Source organism: Rhinoderma darwinii, chromosome 3 (assembly GCF_050947455.1).
Source record: "Rhinoderma darwinii isolate aRhiDar2 chromosome 3, aRhiDar2.hap1, whole genome shotgun sequence".
NCBI lineage: Eukaryota > Metazoa > Chordata > Amphibia > Anura > Rhinodermatidae > Rhinoderma > Rhinoderma darwinii.
The window spans coordinates 253750575-253768031 of NC_134689.1; the positions used below are offsets into that span (position 1 = coordinate 253750575).

The 17457-nt window shown below is 42.3% G+C and overlaps 1 protein-coding gene across 2 annotated transcripts; it reads right to left on the reverse strand.

Annotated features, from left to right (window-relative positions):
- Positions 1-227: 227 nt before the first annotated feature.
- Positions 228-14855, reverse strand: UBL7 (ubiquitin like 7). 2 transcript variants are annotated; one of them, XM_075857762.1, is made up of 11 exons: positions 14776-14855; positions 12412-12624; positions 12203-12322; positions 11119-11201; positions 8762-8846; positions 8512-8569; positions 2906-3036; positions 2493-2542; positions 2219-2386; positions 1981-2103; positions 228-596 (listed from the first exon to the last, which is right to left on the reverse strand). In XM_075857762.1, the coding sequence occupies exons 2-11, from the start codon at positions 12590-12592 to the stop codon at positions 459-461; spliced, it is 1137 nt and encodes a 378-aa protein (XP_075713877.1). In that variant the 5' UTR covers positions 12593-12624; positions 14776-14855; the 3' UTR covers positions 228-458. The 2 variants fall into 2 exon arrangements, with proteins under 2 accessions (XP_075713877.1, XP_075713879.1); XM_075857764.1 differs by lacking the exon at positions 14776-14855 and adding an exon at positions 14571-14735.
- Positions 14856-17457: the final 2602 nt, after the last annotated feature.

A 17457-nucleotide genomic window follows, 5' to 3' on the forward strand; every position in this document is an offset into this window, starting at 1 on the left:
ATATAGATTTACTGTTGGTATTCTGCTCAGACTTTCACCAGACGGCAGACTCCGGTAAATAGACCATCACAAAGTATAGTTAAGTACACCCGTTCAACAGTAAAAATGTCTGAACACCCATAGATGAAGATAATAATGTGGATGATGTAATGGAACTCTATGTCTCCCAGACTGAGTTTCCTTATGCACTAGGTTGTGAATAGGTAAAAGTAATGCATGCCAATCTGTTTCAAAGAAAAAAAAACTGTTTAATAAAGTTTATATAACACAATATTGATATATACATGCAAAGAAGCAAAGTTACGGCAAAATTCTGTATTCAAACAAGTGATGCAATAAATACGTCTCTGGGTCTACAACTCAAATTGATAATTTGCAGTAAATTCTATCCACTTTGAAAAATTTGTGGACAATTAAGATAAAGTAATGTTGCCATGCTATTACAGAATAAAACGTAATTACAAAGCGCCCCCAGCAAAGATAAGTTCCAAAGCAGCCTGGATATCTCCTCCAGTGGCTTGTAATGCCCGCAGACTGAGTTCCTCATCACGGATGCCCATATCCCGCAACTGTTGTAGCTGAGGTTGCCACTGATTCTAGAAAGCAAGAGAAAAAGACAATGCATTAAAAAAACTAACGTGGAAGATAAAGTATATTCGAATTATTCTCTACCACTTTAGGGGCATATACTTCATTTGCCCTTACTACCTGGATTAGCACCTAATTAGAATGTTAAATTACATTTACAATTTCTGTTCTAGTTCATCCTAAAAGGTGTTCGATGGGGTTGAGGTCAGGGCTCTGTGCGGGCCACTTAAGATCTTCCACACCAAACTCACCCATCCATGCCTTTCTGGACTCTGCTTTGTGCACTGGGGCACAGTCATGCTTGAACAGCAATGGGTCTTCCCCAAACTGTTCCCACAAAGTTGGAAACCTACAATTGTCCAAAATGTCTTCGTATGCTGAAGCATTAAGACTTCCTTTCACTGGAACTAAGGGGCCTAGGCCAACCTCTGAAAAACATCCCCATAGCATTATCTCACTTCCACCAAACTTTACAGTCAGGCAGGTAACGTTCTCCTGTCATTTACCAATCCCATACTCGTCCATCAGATTGCCAGATAAAGAAGTGTGATTCGTCCTTCCACAGCTTGAGTCCAGTGGCAGCGTCCTTTACCATACTCCATCCGACGCTTGGTATTGTGCTTGGTGATGTGAGGCTTGCATGAAGCTGCTCAGCCATGGAAACCCATGACATGAACCTCCCAGCAAACAGTTTTTTTGCTGATGTTAATGCCAGAGGAGGTTTAGAAGCCTATAGTTAGTGAGTCAGCAGAGCGTTAGTGACTTTCATGCACTATGTGCCTCAGCACTCTGTAACTTTACGTGGTCCTACAATTTGTGGCTGAGTTGCTGTGATTCCTAAACGCTTCCACCCAGCAATACTAGCACTCACAGTAGATTGTGAAATATCTATGATGGAAGAAACTTCACAATCTGATTTGTATCAACAGTGACATCCTATTACAGTACCACGCTGGAATTCTGTAAGCCCTTTAGAACGACCCATTCTATCACAGATGTTTGTGAAGACAGACTGCAGGGCTAGGTGCTGGATTTTATACACCTGTGGTAATGGGACTAAATTAAACACCTGAATTCAATGATTGACAGGTGTGTACCAATACTTTTGTCCATATAGTGTATGTCGGTGGATTTTTATCTTGTGTTGCCAATACAGAAATAAATTTATGAAATAATGGACTTTTCTCCTTTATCACCCCCCATATTAGGACTTTTGTGAGAAGAACTCAAGTGTCGCAAAACTCCAACAACTTCAATAATGCCGGAGAAAGCGAAGTTATATCACATAAGCCTGGTGGTTAGTGGACTGTCTCCTGGTCCTCCTGGATTTATATATCAAGCAAAAGGAAATTGAATGTACTAGTATTTTATGTTACATAACATATAACTCACCGGTTGCGTTGTTTGGCTGGAAGCTTGCAGTGCATGTTGCAAGGCTTGGCTGAACAAGTCATTGGTGATGGGTGTTCCTGACTGGACGCTGGAGGACATGGGGGATGTTCCTGAAGAATGACCCTATCGAATATATAACCATTACATTTTAATTTACTTAAAAAGGCAACATGCAGAAATGTTTCATTCAAATTAGACATTACATCAGTATATAAAATGCGTAAGGAGGTTTTTTGACCTGTGTTCCAGGTGTTGGTGTGTGAGAGCTGCTCTCTGGGGTACTTGCTAGAGCCAGAGCTGTGGCCAGTTCACTTTGCGTGATGGGACGAGGACCTGAGGCTCCAGTATATCCAAGAGAAGCCGGGCGGGGACCAGATGTGCTACTAGAGGATCCGGAGCGAGACGTCTATTACGAACGCGAATGAAAGAGAAAGATCATTTTAAAAAGAAAAGCTCTTTTCTTGGAAATGTTATTTATTCTGTACATCGAATCCAGTATCGGAATGTCTTACCTGTGGATACTCATCCTCCTCATCTGACAGACCCTCAAATAGGAACCCACCTAAGAGAAAGTACAAAAAACTGTTTGTAAGCAGGAAAAAAGCTTCATAAATTAAATCAGATCCAAAACACAATAGATGTATATTCTGGAAAAAAAAATTAAGGAAGAAGCTGTATATACAATTTGGTTTAACATGTTATGAAGGGCATTAAAGGCGGATGACTCTTACAGAACATAAAGGTTATTTATTTTCTGATAAAAAAAATTGCAATTTAATTTTCTGTATCAATGCCTCACGGCTTCTCTGCTTACAATCATTCAATGGGAACCTTCATACCAGAATCCTAAACAAATACACAGCGATACAAGCCAAATAACCAGTGATTATTACAGTAGCCTTTTAATAACGGAGACCGTTCTAACCTGGCATATGCAGGGTTGCAGGAGGAACTGTGTGAGTAGCGCCATCTGTTGGAGGGAGTGAAGAACTTCCAGTCACTGAATGTAGGATTAGTATTATAGCATTTACTAGGGCAGGGTGGGAGGACACTAGGCTGAAAGAATAAGAGTAAGAGTAAATTGGTTTCTTAAAACAAACTTTAGAAAGGAGTGCATAAAATGGTTAGCTTCTATTGAGAAAAAAAAATAATACTAAGGGTCCTCTTACGCGGCCTGACACAAGCGACGATCAAGCACACAACTCAATGATTTGCACGTTTGCTCATGTTACTCTGATCGCTCGTCCCCATACATTTCTATCATGTCGGCAGCACATCTCCCTGTTTACACAGGAAGATGTGCTGCAGACAACGATAACATTTCTAGTAGCATAAACTATAAGATCAGCCGAAGAATGAGCGTTTGCCTGATAATTGGCACGTGTTAAAGGGCCTTAAGGCAAAGTTGCCACAACAGATTTTCCCAAGGATTTTGGCACGGAAACTGCATGCATTCCGCACTAAAGTTTGCATGATAACTGCTGACAAACAGTGTCCTATTGATTCAAATAGGAAACTGCCCCGTTGTTCATAAGGTGCAGAATATTCAGCGTGCAAAATGAAAGACTGAATCATGGAAAAAAAAAAGGAGGAGTGGCATGTCACTTCTTGATGCAGATTCCACATAAAAAACGTATTCAGTAGCCACACGTGAATTAGCCTAATTTAATGGGGCTAATCTATGTGGAGATCCATGTCAGATGAAGCTGCAAATACGCGGCTGAAGATTTTTTCACCGGAAAAGGTGAACATACCCAAATATTGACGGATTGTCTATACTACTGGTTGTACAAAAGTTATTCTTTTGTTATAGTCTCTACACTTTAAGCCAGGGGTCTCAAACACGCGGCCCCTGAGACAATCATCTGCAGCCTGTGGGGCACCGTAGCTCCCTCTGGAGAGAGCAGTCTGAAGGAGGAGCGCGCCGGCACTCCTTCATGTTGTCACACAGCCCCATGTAAATAGTGCCTCCCCCCAGAAGATAGGGGCTTCCCCAGAGGAGTCCCAGAGCAGAGACTATACTAGCACTCTGCTCCAAGACTCCGGCTCTGGGGGGAACGCCTGACATCACTGTCCATACCTGGACAGCGATGTCAGGAGCAGAGCTGGAATACCAGGCAGAGCACTAGTAGCGCTCTGCCCGGGACTTCGGCTCTGGGGTTCCCCCGGACAAAAAACTGTCCATATATGGATAGTGATGTCAGGAGCAAAGCTGGAGTTCAAGGAAAAGCACTACTAGTGATGTCAGGGGCTTCCCCAGAGTCCTGGAGTAGAGCCTATACTATCGCTCTGCTCTAGAACTCCGGCTCTGGGGTTTCCCCAGACATCACTGTCCATATATGGACAGTGACGTCAGGAGCAGAGCTGGAGTCCCAGGCAGAGCGCTAGTAGCGCTCTGCTCTGGGACTCCGGCTCTGGGGTTTTCCCAGACATCACTGTTCATATATGGACAGTGATGTCAGGAGCAGAGCTGGAGTCCCAGGCAGAGCGCTACTAGCGCTCTGCCCGGGACTCCTGCCCTGGGGTTGCACATGACATCACATTCCGGTCTAGGAGGATCCCATGACGTCACTGTCTATGGACAGTGACATCAGGGATTCATCCAGCAGAGGAATCCCCAGCCAAAGCGTGGGCAGGTGTCCGGTGCACTGACAAATGCAATTTATATAATATTTTTTATTTTTATTTGTACTTAGGTATTTTTATTATTATTACTGTGCTGTATTTCCCTTATTTCAAATCCCATCGACTGAAACTACCATCCTGTGTGAATGGCTATGTCTGCATCAATGGGAATAGGGAGGGAGTGCTCTTAGAGCTATGATTATGTAACTTCAATGTTAAACGTCCTCACATGAAGATTGCCTAAATAGAACCTCAATCCATAAGGTCATATGGATATAACCCGCTGGTAGTGGCAGGAAGCTATGGTATTGTGAATTTAGTTTCAACAGTAGCAGGACATTTGCAACAAAGCAATATCCCATATTTAGACATATAATTATATGTCTAAATATGAGATATTGCTATGTTGCAAATGTCCTGCTACTATTGAAACTAAATTCACAATGTTATGTCTTTAAAAGACGCAACTAACAATATTTTTTACCCTTACAATGCTGACTGGCTGAATCTGCTGGTCAGTCAACTTTTGGCCTATAATAAGCGCCATAAACAAAATGCCCCAGCCCTCGGAAGAACCTTACCTTGATCAGAGGAAACGTACGTTGGGAAAATACCGACTTTATAATAGGAAATGGTATAATAGAGGGGGAGATTAGTGTAGTAATGTACAAGCTAATCTTATCATACTCACCGATTGCCTTCTAGATGCAGCGAGAGTGAGCGAGAATAGCGCTTACACCGCTCGCTCACGCCGCTCAGTCGTCGAGCACGGATGACGACAGTCACTCACGGCTAACATTTTAGCCGCCAGCAGCTCTAACTAAGCTGCGGTTCTTGTCACATTCTACATTCTACTGCGGGCTGGTTGCTCCTGCGAGCTATTTGCTTGCACGGCGGGCACAAAAACAGTGCCGCCAACCGGGAGAGTGTAGCTTCTCCTGGCTTACTATACCATAGCTGACTGCCACTACCAGCAGGTTATATCCATATGACCTTATGGATTGAGGTTCTATTTAGACAATCTCTATGTGAGGACGTTTAACATTGAAGTTACATAATCATAGCTCTAAGAGCACTCCCTCCCTATTCCCATTGATGCAGACATAGCCATTCACACAGGATGGTAGTTTCAGCCGATGGGATTTGAAATAAGTGAAATACAACACAGTAATAATAATAAAAATACCTAAGTACAAATAAAAATTGCATTTGTCAGTGCAACTTAAGGGGCCACTGCACTGGACATTCCTTTCCTTATAATTGTCGGTATCAATATAAACGATAATTGAAGGCAACCTAACATCTAATATTCTTGTCCTACACTCCCAGAGGGAGTCCCAATGGAGTTATCTACAGGGGTGTGCATGTGTGTGTGTGTGTGTGTGTGGCACTATCTATAGGGGGATGTATGTGGCACTATCTACAAGTGGGTATGTGTGGCATTATCTACAGAGGTCGCTGTGGCACTATCTAAAGAGGGCACTCTTTAGATAGTGGCACGATCTAAGAAGGGGCTGCCAAATCTTGACATTCTTGTGTCTGCCAAACGTTGACAACTGAGCAGCCGGACTGCATTTAGCGACACTTAAACTGGAAATCTGGATTGTTAATATACACGTGGAGTAAACTCGCAAATTTCCGGTAAGTTTAAACCTAGCGGTATTATTATTATTATTATAGTAATGTATTGTTATAGTAGATCAAATAACTAATTGATTAACAATAATTTTGTATTCTATCAAATTTGAAAGTAATGCGGCCATTCAGACCCCTGCTCTAAGCCCTAGAATAATATGGCGTGATTAAATATTCCACTACCCATTTCACAAGAGGGGGGGCAGCAATATCAATATATGCAATGTTGTTTGGTGGAGTTCTTAAAACATAGAGCTGCATTCACTCTCCCAATCTCTGACATGTACAGACAGATAAAAAATGGGAAATTAAGATCTTCCCCACTGGCCCTATTGCCGGTCTAAAGCTGGCCATAAACAACAGATGTATGTCTTCCGAACCCACCGATTTTAAGAATGACCAATCGACCATCTCATGTGTATGGTAGTGTTCAGACCCCCCCCCCCCCCCTCCCTCGATGCCACATGTCGGGGTAAAAAAAGAGCGGTCAGGCATGTTGAATTTCAACATGCTAGATCCTTTTGTTCATTAGTAGATAAGCTGATTCCAGGAGTCTGGCAGCAGCTTTCTCCCTATTAAAAACACAGGCACGCTCGGCTCGGTCAAATGTGCATATGTATGGGGGAGTCGGGAGGAATAGCTGTCGGCCGAATGATCCTTCGACCGACAGCTATCTAAAGTGTATGGATAGCTTAAAGAGGCTCTGTCACCAGATTTTGCAACCCCTATCTGCTATTGCAGCAGATCGGCGCTGCAATGTAGATAAGAGTAACGTTTTTATTTTTTAAAAACGAGGCCAAGTTATGACCATTTTTGTTGTTATGCAAATGAGGCTTGCAAAAGTCCAAGTGGGTGTGTTTAAAAGTAAAAGTCCAAGTGGGCGTGTATTATGTGCGTACATCGGGGCGTTTTTACTACTTTTACTAGCTGGGCGCTCTGACGAGAAGTATCATCCACTTCTCTTCAGAACGCCCAGCTTCTGCCAGATCACGCTGTGACGTCACTCACAGGTCCTGCATCGTGTCAGACGAGCGAGGACACATCGGCACCAGAGGCTTCAGTTGATTCTGCAGCAGCATCGGCGTTAGCAGGTAAGTCGATGTAGCTACTTACCTGCAAACGCTGATGCTGCTGCAGAATCAACTGTAGCCTCTGGTGCCGATGTGTCCTCGCTCGTCTGACACGATGCAGGACCTAGGGAAGTGACGTCACAGCGTGATCTGCCAGAAGCTGGGCGTTCTGAAGAGAAGTGGATGATACTTCTCATCAGAACGCCCAGCTAGTAAAAGTAGTAAAAACGCCCCGATGTACGCACATAATACACGCCCACTTGGACTTTTACTTTTAAACACACCCACTTGGACTTTTGCAAGCCTCATTTGCATAACTACAAAAATGGTCATAACTTGGCCAAAAATGCTAGTTTTTAAAAAATAAAAACGTTACTGTAATCTACATTGCAGCGCCGATCTGCTGCAATAGCAGATAGGGGTTGCAAAATCTGGTGACAGAGCCTCTTTAACATTGTTTAGTCCTCATGACTTTTAGCTTCTTCCAATCCTTTAAAGGTCTAGAATTCAGACAAACTCCTTGTAATTTGTCATAAAGATCTTGTTTTTATACTACTTATATGCTTGATCTGAGGGACATGTGTTCTGAACGAAGATTGGTTATCAACATTTTTTTCTGGTGGAAATAGCAAACATGGATAAAAAGATATCAGGAATGAACATTGAAACCTCTTAACTTACAACCTCAACAGAAATCCAAAAAGTTTTCTGCTGAAAACTAGGTGCTTTTAGTTGATGACGTAATCATTATATAATGAGTTCCAATTTGTACAGAGAAATAACATAATTGTTGCTTGTATTATAGGGGTTTTCACAGGACTATACGATTGATGGCCTATACTTGAGAAAAGCCATTAGTATCTTATTGTTGGGGGTCCAACTTCCAGCACCCCATCCATCAGCTGCATGAAGGGTTGGCAGCACAGTGCCATACATTTGGTTGTGGTTGTGCTTGGTACTGCAGATCAGACCCATTCATTTGAATGGGACTGATCTGCTGTGAGCTGCAGTACCACGCACAACTGGACCCCTGCTGATCACAAAATGACAGGCTATGCTAAGTCCTAGAAAACACCCTTAATATATTAAGCTTTAAATACTGCAGCTAATGGTAATTGCTAAATATATTCAACGTGTCCAATGCTTCACAAGTGAAAATAATCATTTAAAACTGGTGTATGTGTGTGATATTAACACTTACGTGTCCAGCATGCTGGGATCAGTAAATACTGTGAATAGATCTTTATCCTGCAGAACTCCTGTAAAGACAGTTGAAAGATTTGATCAGTATATTTACGTACAGTAGTATATATAGTGTAGTGTGTTTTCAAACATCCATGCCACTACCCACTAATATTCCTGCTGCCGATCTCAACCAATATGGTCCACTATCAGCGGGTCTATCCAAAAGAACACATAATGATGTTGCAAACTTTGAATAATAAACTCACCCATGGCTACAGGATCCGAGCTAAGGCCGGGAGTGGCCACAACAATCTGCTCCAAGGACTCTCGGCTGCCAAGCAGCTTGAACACCTGAATGACAATGACACGGGTTAGTGTGTACAGTTACTAATAGAAAAAGGAAATCTGGACATACAATTTTATTCGGCTGATACTGTCAAAATTCACTCCATCTGTCAACAATGTAATGTCTCTGAAGTCTGGCAGACCGTCCTGACATCTGCCATCAGGGGAAACAAGAGGTTAGATTTTTGTCAGTGCCTTTGTTTCATGTCTGGCAACATCTTATCTTTCCTCTGTATTGAGGGCATTTTACATTATTGGCCATTTTGGTACTACCGACTCAGCGACACACCTGTCCATTCTAGACACAGCCGCAAACAAATAGACATTGTGTCAGGTACTGCAGTAGAGGGACTTCATCACTGCCTCCTCGTTCTGCACGATCGCTGTGGGTAACATCCAAGTCGTATCTCACGAACAGGCCATCAATGTAAAGTCGTGGAAAACTCTTTTAACCCCTTCCTGCATTTGACCGTATTGCTACGTCCTAATTGCCATTGCAATCGGGGGCCCAACAAAGGCCCCTAGGCCTGCGATTTCTATTTTACTCTGAACAAGAAGGTAGTACACCCAATTATACATAAAAAAAAGTTAGTATTTTAATAATTATTACATCACAACATATTAATAACAAAGATAAAAATAGGAGAGAAAGTAAGGGGCCAAGACGACACAGCAAAAACCAGCAGCACCTTAATACCATATATTCACAAGGGTTAACTACAAAAGTATATATGGTAATACTAAGGCCTCAATCACAACACCTTTTTTCCCTACATTTAGCGTGTACATTGGGAAAGCTCCAGACCTACACGCTAAATGTGTCTATAGGGCTAAATTAGCACAACGGAGGCCAAAAGAGCGCCCTTTTGGCCTTAGTCTGGCCTGATCCCCAAGGCTGTTGTGTGACTGGATAGGCATGACCTAGGGAATGTACTGCAACAGGTAGCGCTGCAGGATGGCCTGGAGCAGTGGCGGCGTGTCCTGGGAGGAGGCGGCTTTATAGTGGCATACGTCGCTGCCACAGTCAGAGTCCGGCCCCGGGGAAGCTCCTGATGGCGTCATGGCATATATATGGACAGTTCCATCAGGAGTTTCTCCTGGGCTGGATTTTGCGGGCAGAGCATCAGGTGTCCCTAGCCCTGAGAAAGCTTCTGACGTAACTGTCCATATAAGGACCGTTACGTCAGGACTTCGGATGCTCTCCAACGGAAGGTTCAAAACCTAATGTGAAGGGGGCCTAATGCTTTATCTCAGATCCACTACTGTAAAATAACAAGAACAATAATAAACAAGAGGAAATATGGATGGAAAACACTGTAAATAATACAAAATCTTCCGCCATGTAAGGAAAAAAGGAAAACCAAATTAGCATGTAAAGAAAACATTATCATATTCCACTTGACATATCAGTGGTATATACTTTCTTCAGTATATATGTCAGATAGATCTCAATATCTTACACCTAGACATGGAGGCTAGATAACTGGTAGTAAGGAAAAAACAAGCCCCTCCATTTTGGTTTGCCTATTAGGCTGCACTGAAGGCACGACCTAATAAATTACCTGTTGGTTTAAAACAGACAGTCAATAATGCTTTGGTATACTGAATATACCAAAGAATTATAGAAGCAATCACATTGTAAAGTCCCTAGTGACTAAAAATAAATTAATGAACTAAAAAGGTGAATAAAGTTTGTTTCAAATAAAAAGAAAAACAGTTTTTTAGAGAATAAAATTATTAAATAAATAACTCAAAAGGCAGAAAATTCACGGAAATCATTTAAAGTGGTAAAAATGTTTTGTTTTAATGCCTAATAGCAGCTAATACGCGGGAAGCAGACACGTGCAGATCAGTCGTAAATGAAACCATTTTTTCAATAAAAAGTGGTTTTATTGTGAAAAAGTGATAAAGAAAATAATTCTATACATAATCCCTAATCCCCGCCATTTTAACGACCAGCATAACAAAGTGAACGCGTTATTTATACCACAGAGTGAACAAGACTGCACTGCTCCCCCCCCCCCCCCCAAATAATAAAAGTGAATGTTAAATGGACATTACATGATGCTACTGCAAAAATACAACTTATCCCACAAAAAACAAGCCTTCATACATAAAAAAGTTTGGGTTATCGGAATGCTGCCAAAAAGGCTCGGTCCTTAAGGGGTTAATGCTATTCTACGGAAAACTGTATACAAAGAGTAGTAAAACTCCATGTTCTGTATTACCCAGATTGCATTCTTCTGTATTTTGATGTACTGATACACTGGATACTTACTGCATCACGGTAGGTAGAGCTAGTATGCAGAGCTGTATGCAGAGCTCGGAACTCACGGCTAGCAGCGATTTTATCCACAGGTTCTATGAAAAAAAAGAAATAAAAATTATATAAAAAATAAGACACCAGAGTTTGTTGTACCAGTTTGATGCGCCTTACATTGGTTCTCTGCACAGATTTGGCGGAATTCTCCATTACCATTTGCCTTCATTAGGCTGCGTTCACATGTTAAGGTAGTGACACAGCAGACAGTATCTGAAAAGACTGCAGTTTTTTTTCTGATTAACACACATGCTTTTGGAGCAAGGAGCAGCATAATTAAAGAAGCAGCTTTAGAAGATGTTCATAGAACGGCTTCTATGGAAAACTACAACCATGGTACGGAAGGAAAACCTGCAATCTGAATTTTTGCATTATGTATTCCCTGCTGTGTTCTTTCCCATTGGAATCAATAGGAAAAACTATGGGAAAAATAGGACATGCTGGTTTTGCAGAAAAATGTGGCATGTCTGAGGGGGAGGCTACACGTAGCAGCCGAGGCACAGCCAATGTGATGCCAAGCTGCAACCAAACACTCCTTGGGGTTTTACTGCAATTCGTTGTGATTTTGGCGAGGCTCTAACCTGTTTTACCTGTAAAAAAAAACGCAGTCAGAAAACGTATGCAGTTACGGATTTTCACCGCTATGTGTGGCCTCTTCCTTAGAGATCATGTAACTTGGCGCTTCGTCGTGTGAATTGGAGTTCTTTACTTTCTCAAATTAACATCAAGCATCGTCCAAACCCCAAAAGTGTAAAAGGCGCCTTCCCCTCCTCACCATAACACCTGCCTTACCGCATCTACATTCATCAGAGACAAAAACACGCAAATAGACATGTCCCTGCCTTCAACGCGATCAGCGCCAACAATGCTTTTTAGTTGTGAGCATTCTAGTTATTCTATGGGCAACCATTCCAAAACTGTGGACAGTCATTGAGAAGGAGCAGAAGACTAAATATTGCAATAGGATTGTCCATGCAGCTAAAAACAGAGATAATATCAAATAATAAAATCTAATACTATTAATACAAGCAGCTACACTCACCGGAACGAGGTGGAGGTTCTGGCCAGGCCCTGCGCAGGATATGGACGGTGCTCCCTGACTGCACGCCATAAAACTCCAGGGTCTGATCATCCCTCAGACGTCGACCACAGTGGACCAGGTCTGTTCAGAAAGAGAAGAACATTACTCAGTGTGACAATAAATGTGATCTACTACCTGTATACAGGTGTAATGTCATGCCCACTGCTCACCAATCAGCTCTGGGTCAGGAAGCGACTCTGGTAACGTGGCAGTGATCAGCTGTTTGACTACGGACACTCGGTGGCCACATGAAGAATCACCGTCACCAGTGGAATGTACCGGGAGGTGGACAATGGATTTAGGAGAGAGAGGTTGATCTGCCAGCTGGACACATATATGGAGCTCAGACATGACGAGACTGCACTTGGATACTGACTTAGAAGCTGATATTAAAAAAAAAGGAGAAAATAAAACAGTTACTGAGGGAGAGATCATGGAAATACAATAAAAATCCATTAATCCAGCAACCGTTTCTGTCAGATATCCTGATAATTCAGCCTGCAATAAAGAGAGTCCTAAAATAGATGTTAATGTGGCACTGCATTATTAAAAACTCCTATACATACATATTAACCCCTTAGTGACCACTAATACGCCTTTTTATGTGATTCACTAATGGGCTTTAGGCTAGGCTGACGCCTTTTCACGTCAGCCTAGTCTAAGTCCTGCACGGGTCTCCCGTGCAGGCAGGAGCCGGGGCTCTGCTGTCTGATGACAGCTGAGCTCCTGCTCCAACGCCCGCGATCGAAGTTTACTTCGATCGCGGCCGTTTAACCCGTTACATGCCGCCGTCAATAGCGACCGCGGCATTTAACTTTGTTTACAGAGGGAGTGCGCTCCCTCTGTCACCCATCGGCGGCCCGCGAATGCAATCGCGGGTCTCCGATGGGGTGTCATGGCAGCCGGGGGACTGATAAAAGCCCCCAGGTCTGCCCTGGACATATGCCTGTTAGGACGCGCCGGAGGCACGTCCTAACAGATTGCCTGTCAGATTTACACTGACAGGCAATAATGCTCTGGTATACGAAGTATACCAGAGCATTATAGCAGCGATCGGAACATCGCACAGTAAAGTCCCCTAGTCGGACTAATAAAATCAGTCATCAAAGTGAAATAAAGATTATTAATAAAAAGTACAGTAAAAAAATAAATAAAACCATTTTTTTCCATAAAAAGTGGTTTTATTTAGTAAAATGGAAAAATAAAATGGAAAAATAAAAAAATTACGGCTCTTGGAAAGCGACGATGCAAAAACAAATAATTTTAGTTCAAAAGTGTTTTTATTGTGCAAAAGTCGTAAAACATAAAAAAAAACCTCCACATATGTGGTATCGCCGTAATCGTACCGACCCATAGAATAAAGGTAACATGTTATTTACGTCGCACAGTGAACGGCGTCAATTTAAAAACGCATAGAACAATGGCGGAATTTGTTTTTTTTTATAATCCCCCCCAAAAAGGTTAATAAAAGTTAATATAAAAATTATATGTACCCAAAAATGGTGCTATTAAAAAGCACAACTAATCCCGCAAAAAACAAGTCCTCATACAGCTATGTAGACGAAAAAATAAAAACGTTATAGCTCTTTGAATGCGACTATAGAAAAACGAATAAAATAGCTTGGTCATTAGGGCCTAAAATGGGCTGGTCACTAAGGGGTTAAGGCTCGAGACGAGGGCCTACACTGCTCCGAGCCTTGTGCATCTCTTTAACATTGAAGAAAGTCATCGCAGGGACGTTGGCGTCACTCCTTCAAGGCCCATAGCAGTAGTATAGTAGTAGCAAATGAATAAAAAGTCATTATAAATCATGTAGATCATTTACTACGATACACTAAGAATACGTAGTGACGACCAGCACCACAACGAGGATCTATATAAAAATATGTGTTTGTTGTATATGAATAAGTGTTTATTTCAATACTCAGGAACTTCCTTTAATCCAGTATTTCTTGGAAGCATTGATGTGCTGGATTATCAGACTTTTAGGGCATCATGCCAGCATATCACGCCATTATTGTCACCCTAACCATTCCGTAGCCTGTCGTAAAACTCCCCAATGGTATAATCCCTCTGTACACTACAACGGCACTAGAAAATACTGCCAGGGCGATAACTGGTTGTTATTGCAACATGGCCACTCACTCTGTGGCACGTATGGCACATTGTATGGCACACAGCTTTTTTTATGGCCCTGATTGTCACACCACCCTGTCCTCAATATGTCATCTGAATTGTCATAGTTTTTCTAAGCTGCTGTCACCTAGCTGTGTGTCACTAGGTGTATATATGACTCCCTGTATTGTACACGTATACATCACATACATACTCTTATTACATAGTGTCGATCAGTGCAGGGTTTTGAGCATTGGCACCAGCGTGATAGCTTGAAACCGACCCGGACACTGAGACACTACAGCAAACGTGGTGAATGACATCAAACACTCTGTTATAAGAAAGGCTACTACATGGCAGCGATCGCACCAGCCGGCCATATAAATCTGCTATAAAGAGTCACCATATAAAGAGCATACCTGATGATACTTCCTTTGTTTACAATCCACTCGGAAGTGACTGTCTAATAAGTAAAAACTACATATCCCATCATTCCCCTGGTTGGCGCCGAGAGTTAACGTCACGAGCTCGCTTAGTATTTACCACTAGAGGCGCTACAGTTTTCTTTCTTTCTGATGCATAACGTCTCTAGAAAAATGGCGACTGTATTTTTCACAGGAGGACCTACTAAGCACGCTGATAAAGACTCAATTATTGTTACATATGTAGTAACAGGTTTTAGCACTTCAGTTGTTAGGAAGTTACATATTTTAGACATTTATCTTACACGAGGTTATTATCCAGCTTTCCTGGAGTCCTGAGTGGCAGATTTTCATAGTTATCCAATTATTTGGAAACATTGGATCTATCAATGCATATATAGACAGATGTGTAATTTAACCCCTTGGCGCTGCAGCCATTTTTCGGATATTCACTTTTTTTTTCTCCCCACCTTCCAAATGCCATAACTTTTTTATTTTTTTTTCGTCGACATAGCCATCTAAGGGCTCTTGCATGGACGAGTCCCGTCCGTGAGCCGTGGAATGATAGGACATGTTCTATATTTCCACGGCTCGGGAAGTGGGGTCCGAGAAAAGGACCCGATTCACCCGCTGAAGTGAATGGGTCCGTGAAAACTATCGAGTGCCACTCGGATGCCGTGAAAAACGGCCAGAGTGGCACTCGGTCGTGTGCAAGAGGGCTAAGGGCGTTTGTTTTTTTGCAAGACGTGTTGATCTCACGCATAGCTCCCAACTCTCAAGCATCACAAAGATGGACAACTAATGCGGCGCGAGGCGCAGCAATTTTTTTTCCTTTTAAGCCATGCCTCCAATTTCCACCCCTACACAGTGTCATGCTCCCATACTGCCTTCCACACAGTTTCATATCAAATAGCTGCCCCCCTCCCCACAGTATAATGCCCTCTAGCTGCCACCATACAGTATAATGCCCCATAGATGCCACAATACAGTTTACTTCCCCATAGATGCACCCATACAGTACAAAGCCCACACAGATGCCCCCATACAGAATAATGCCCACACAAATGCCCCCATGCAGTATAATGCCCACACAGATTCTCCCATGCACTATAATACCCATACAGATGCCCCCATGCAGTATAATGCACAAATTCCCCCATACAGCATAATGCCCACTTAGCTGCCCCTAGTGCCAGTGCCCTTGTAGATAGTGACACAGTGCCCATGTACATAGCGCCAGTGTCCCCTGTAGATAGTGCCCCTATATAGTGCCACAGTGTCCATGTAGATAGTGCCACACCCCCTGTAGATAGCGCCATTGGGACTCCCTCTAGGAGTGGAATCCCCAGCCAGAGCATAGGCCGGGGATTCCGCTCCTAGAGGGAAGCTCTGATGTTACTGTCCATATATGGACAGAGACGTCAGTGGCTACTCCTTGAGCGGAATCCCCATTGCCGACTCTGGCCGGGAATTCCGCTCCAGGAGGAGCCCCTCACGTCAATGTTCGTATATGGACAGTGACCTCAGGAGTTTCCTCTAGGAGCAGAATCCCAGACTAAATAACCATCAACGGGGATTCCGCTCAAGGAGTAGCCACTAATTCTGAAGCAGGGAACCATCAGCTCCCTGCTTCAAAATTAGTTCAGAGCAGAGGGAGCTCCTCTGCTAGCCGAGGACTTCCCGGGCACAGCACTACTTAACCCCTTAATGACCAGCCTATTTTAAATCTTAATGACCAAGCCATTTTTTAAGATTTTCCATCGTCGCATTCCAAGAGCTATAACCTTTTTATTTTTGCGTCGACATAGCTGTATAAGGTCTTGTTTTTTGCGGGACAAGTTGTATTTTTTAATAGCACCATTTTGGGGGACATATTATTTATTGATTAACTTTTATTAACTTTTATTTGGGGGGAAATAGAAAAAAACCTGAAATTTCGCCACGCTTTTTCGCGTCTTAAATCTACGCCGTTTACCGTGTGATATAAATAACACAATAACTTTATTCAGCGGGTTACGATCGCAACGATACCAAATTTGTATAGTTTTTGTATGTTTTACTACTTTTACACAGTAAAAACGCTTTATTTTCAAAATTATTTGTTTTTGTGTCTCCATATTTGAAGAGCCGTGACGTTTTTATTTTTTCGCCGATGCAGTTGTATGAGGGCTTTTTTTTTGCAGGAAGACTTGTCGTTTTTATTGGTACCATTTTGGAGTAGATGCGACTTTTTGATCACTTTTTATCACATTTTTTTAAAGTCAGGATTCACAGAAAACAGCAATTTTTCCATAGTTTTTTATTAAATGTTTTACGGCGTTCACTGTGCGGCTTAAATCATGTAATAGATTTATAGTCAGGGTCGTTACAGACGCGGCGATACCAAATATGTGTAACTTTTTAACTTTATTTTGTTTTTTTAATAGTAAAGCATTTTGTAAGGGGAAAAGGTGGGTTTTTCATTTTTTTTTCACATTTTTTTTTAAATTAATTTTATTAAACTTTTTTACTAGTCCCACTAAAGGACTATAATATGCGATTCTGCGATCGCATTTATAATACACTGCAATACTTTTGTATTGCAGTGTATTACTGCCTGTCCGTTTAAAACGGACAGGCATCTGCTAGGTCATGCCTGTGGCATGATCTAGCAGGCATTCACCACAGGCAGACCTGGGG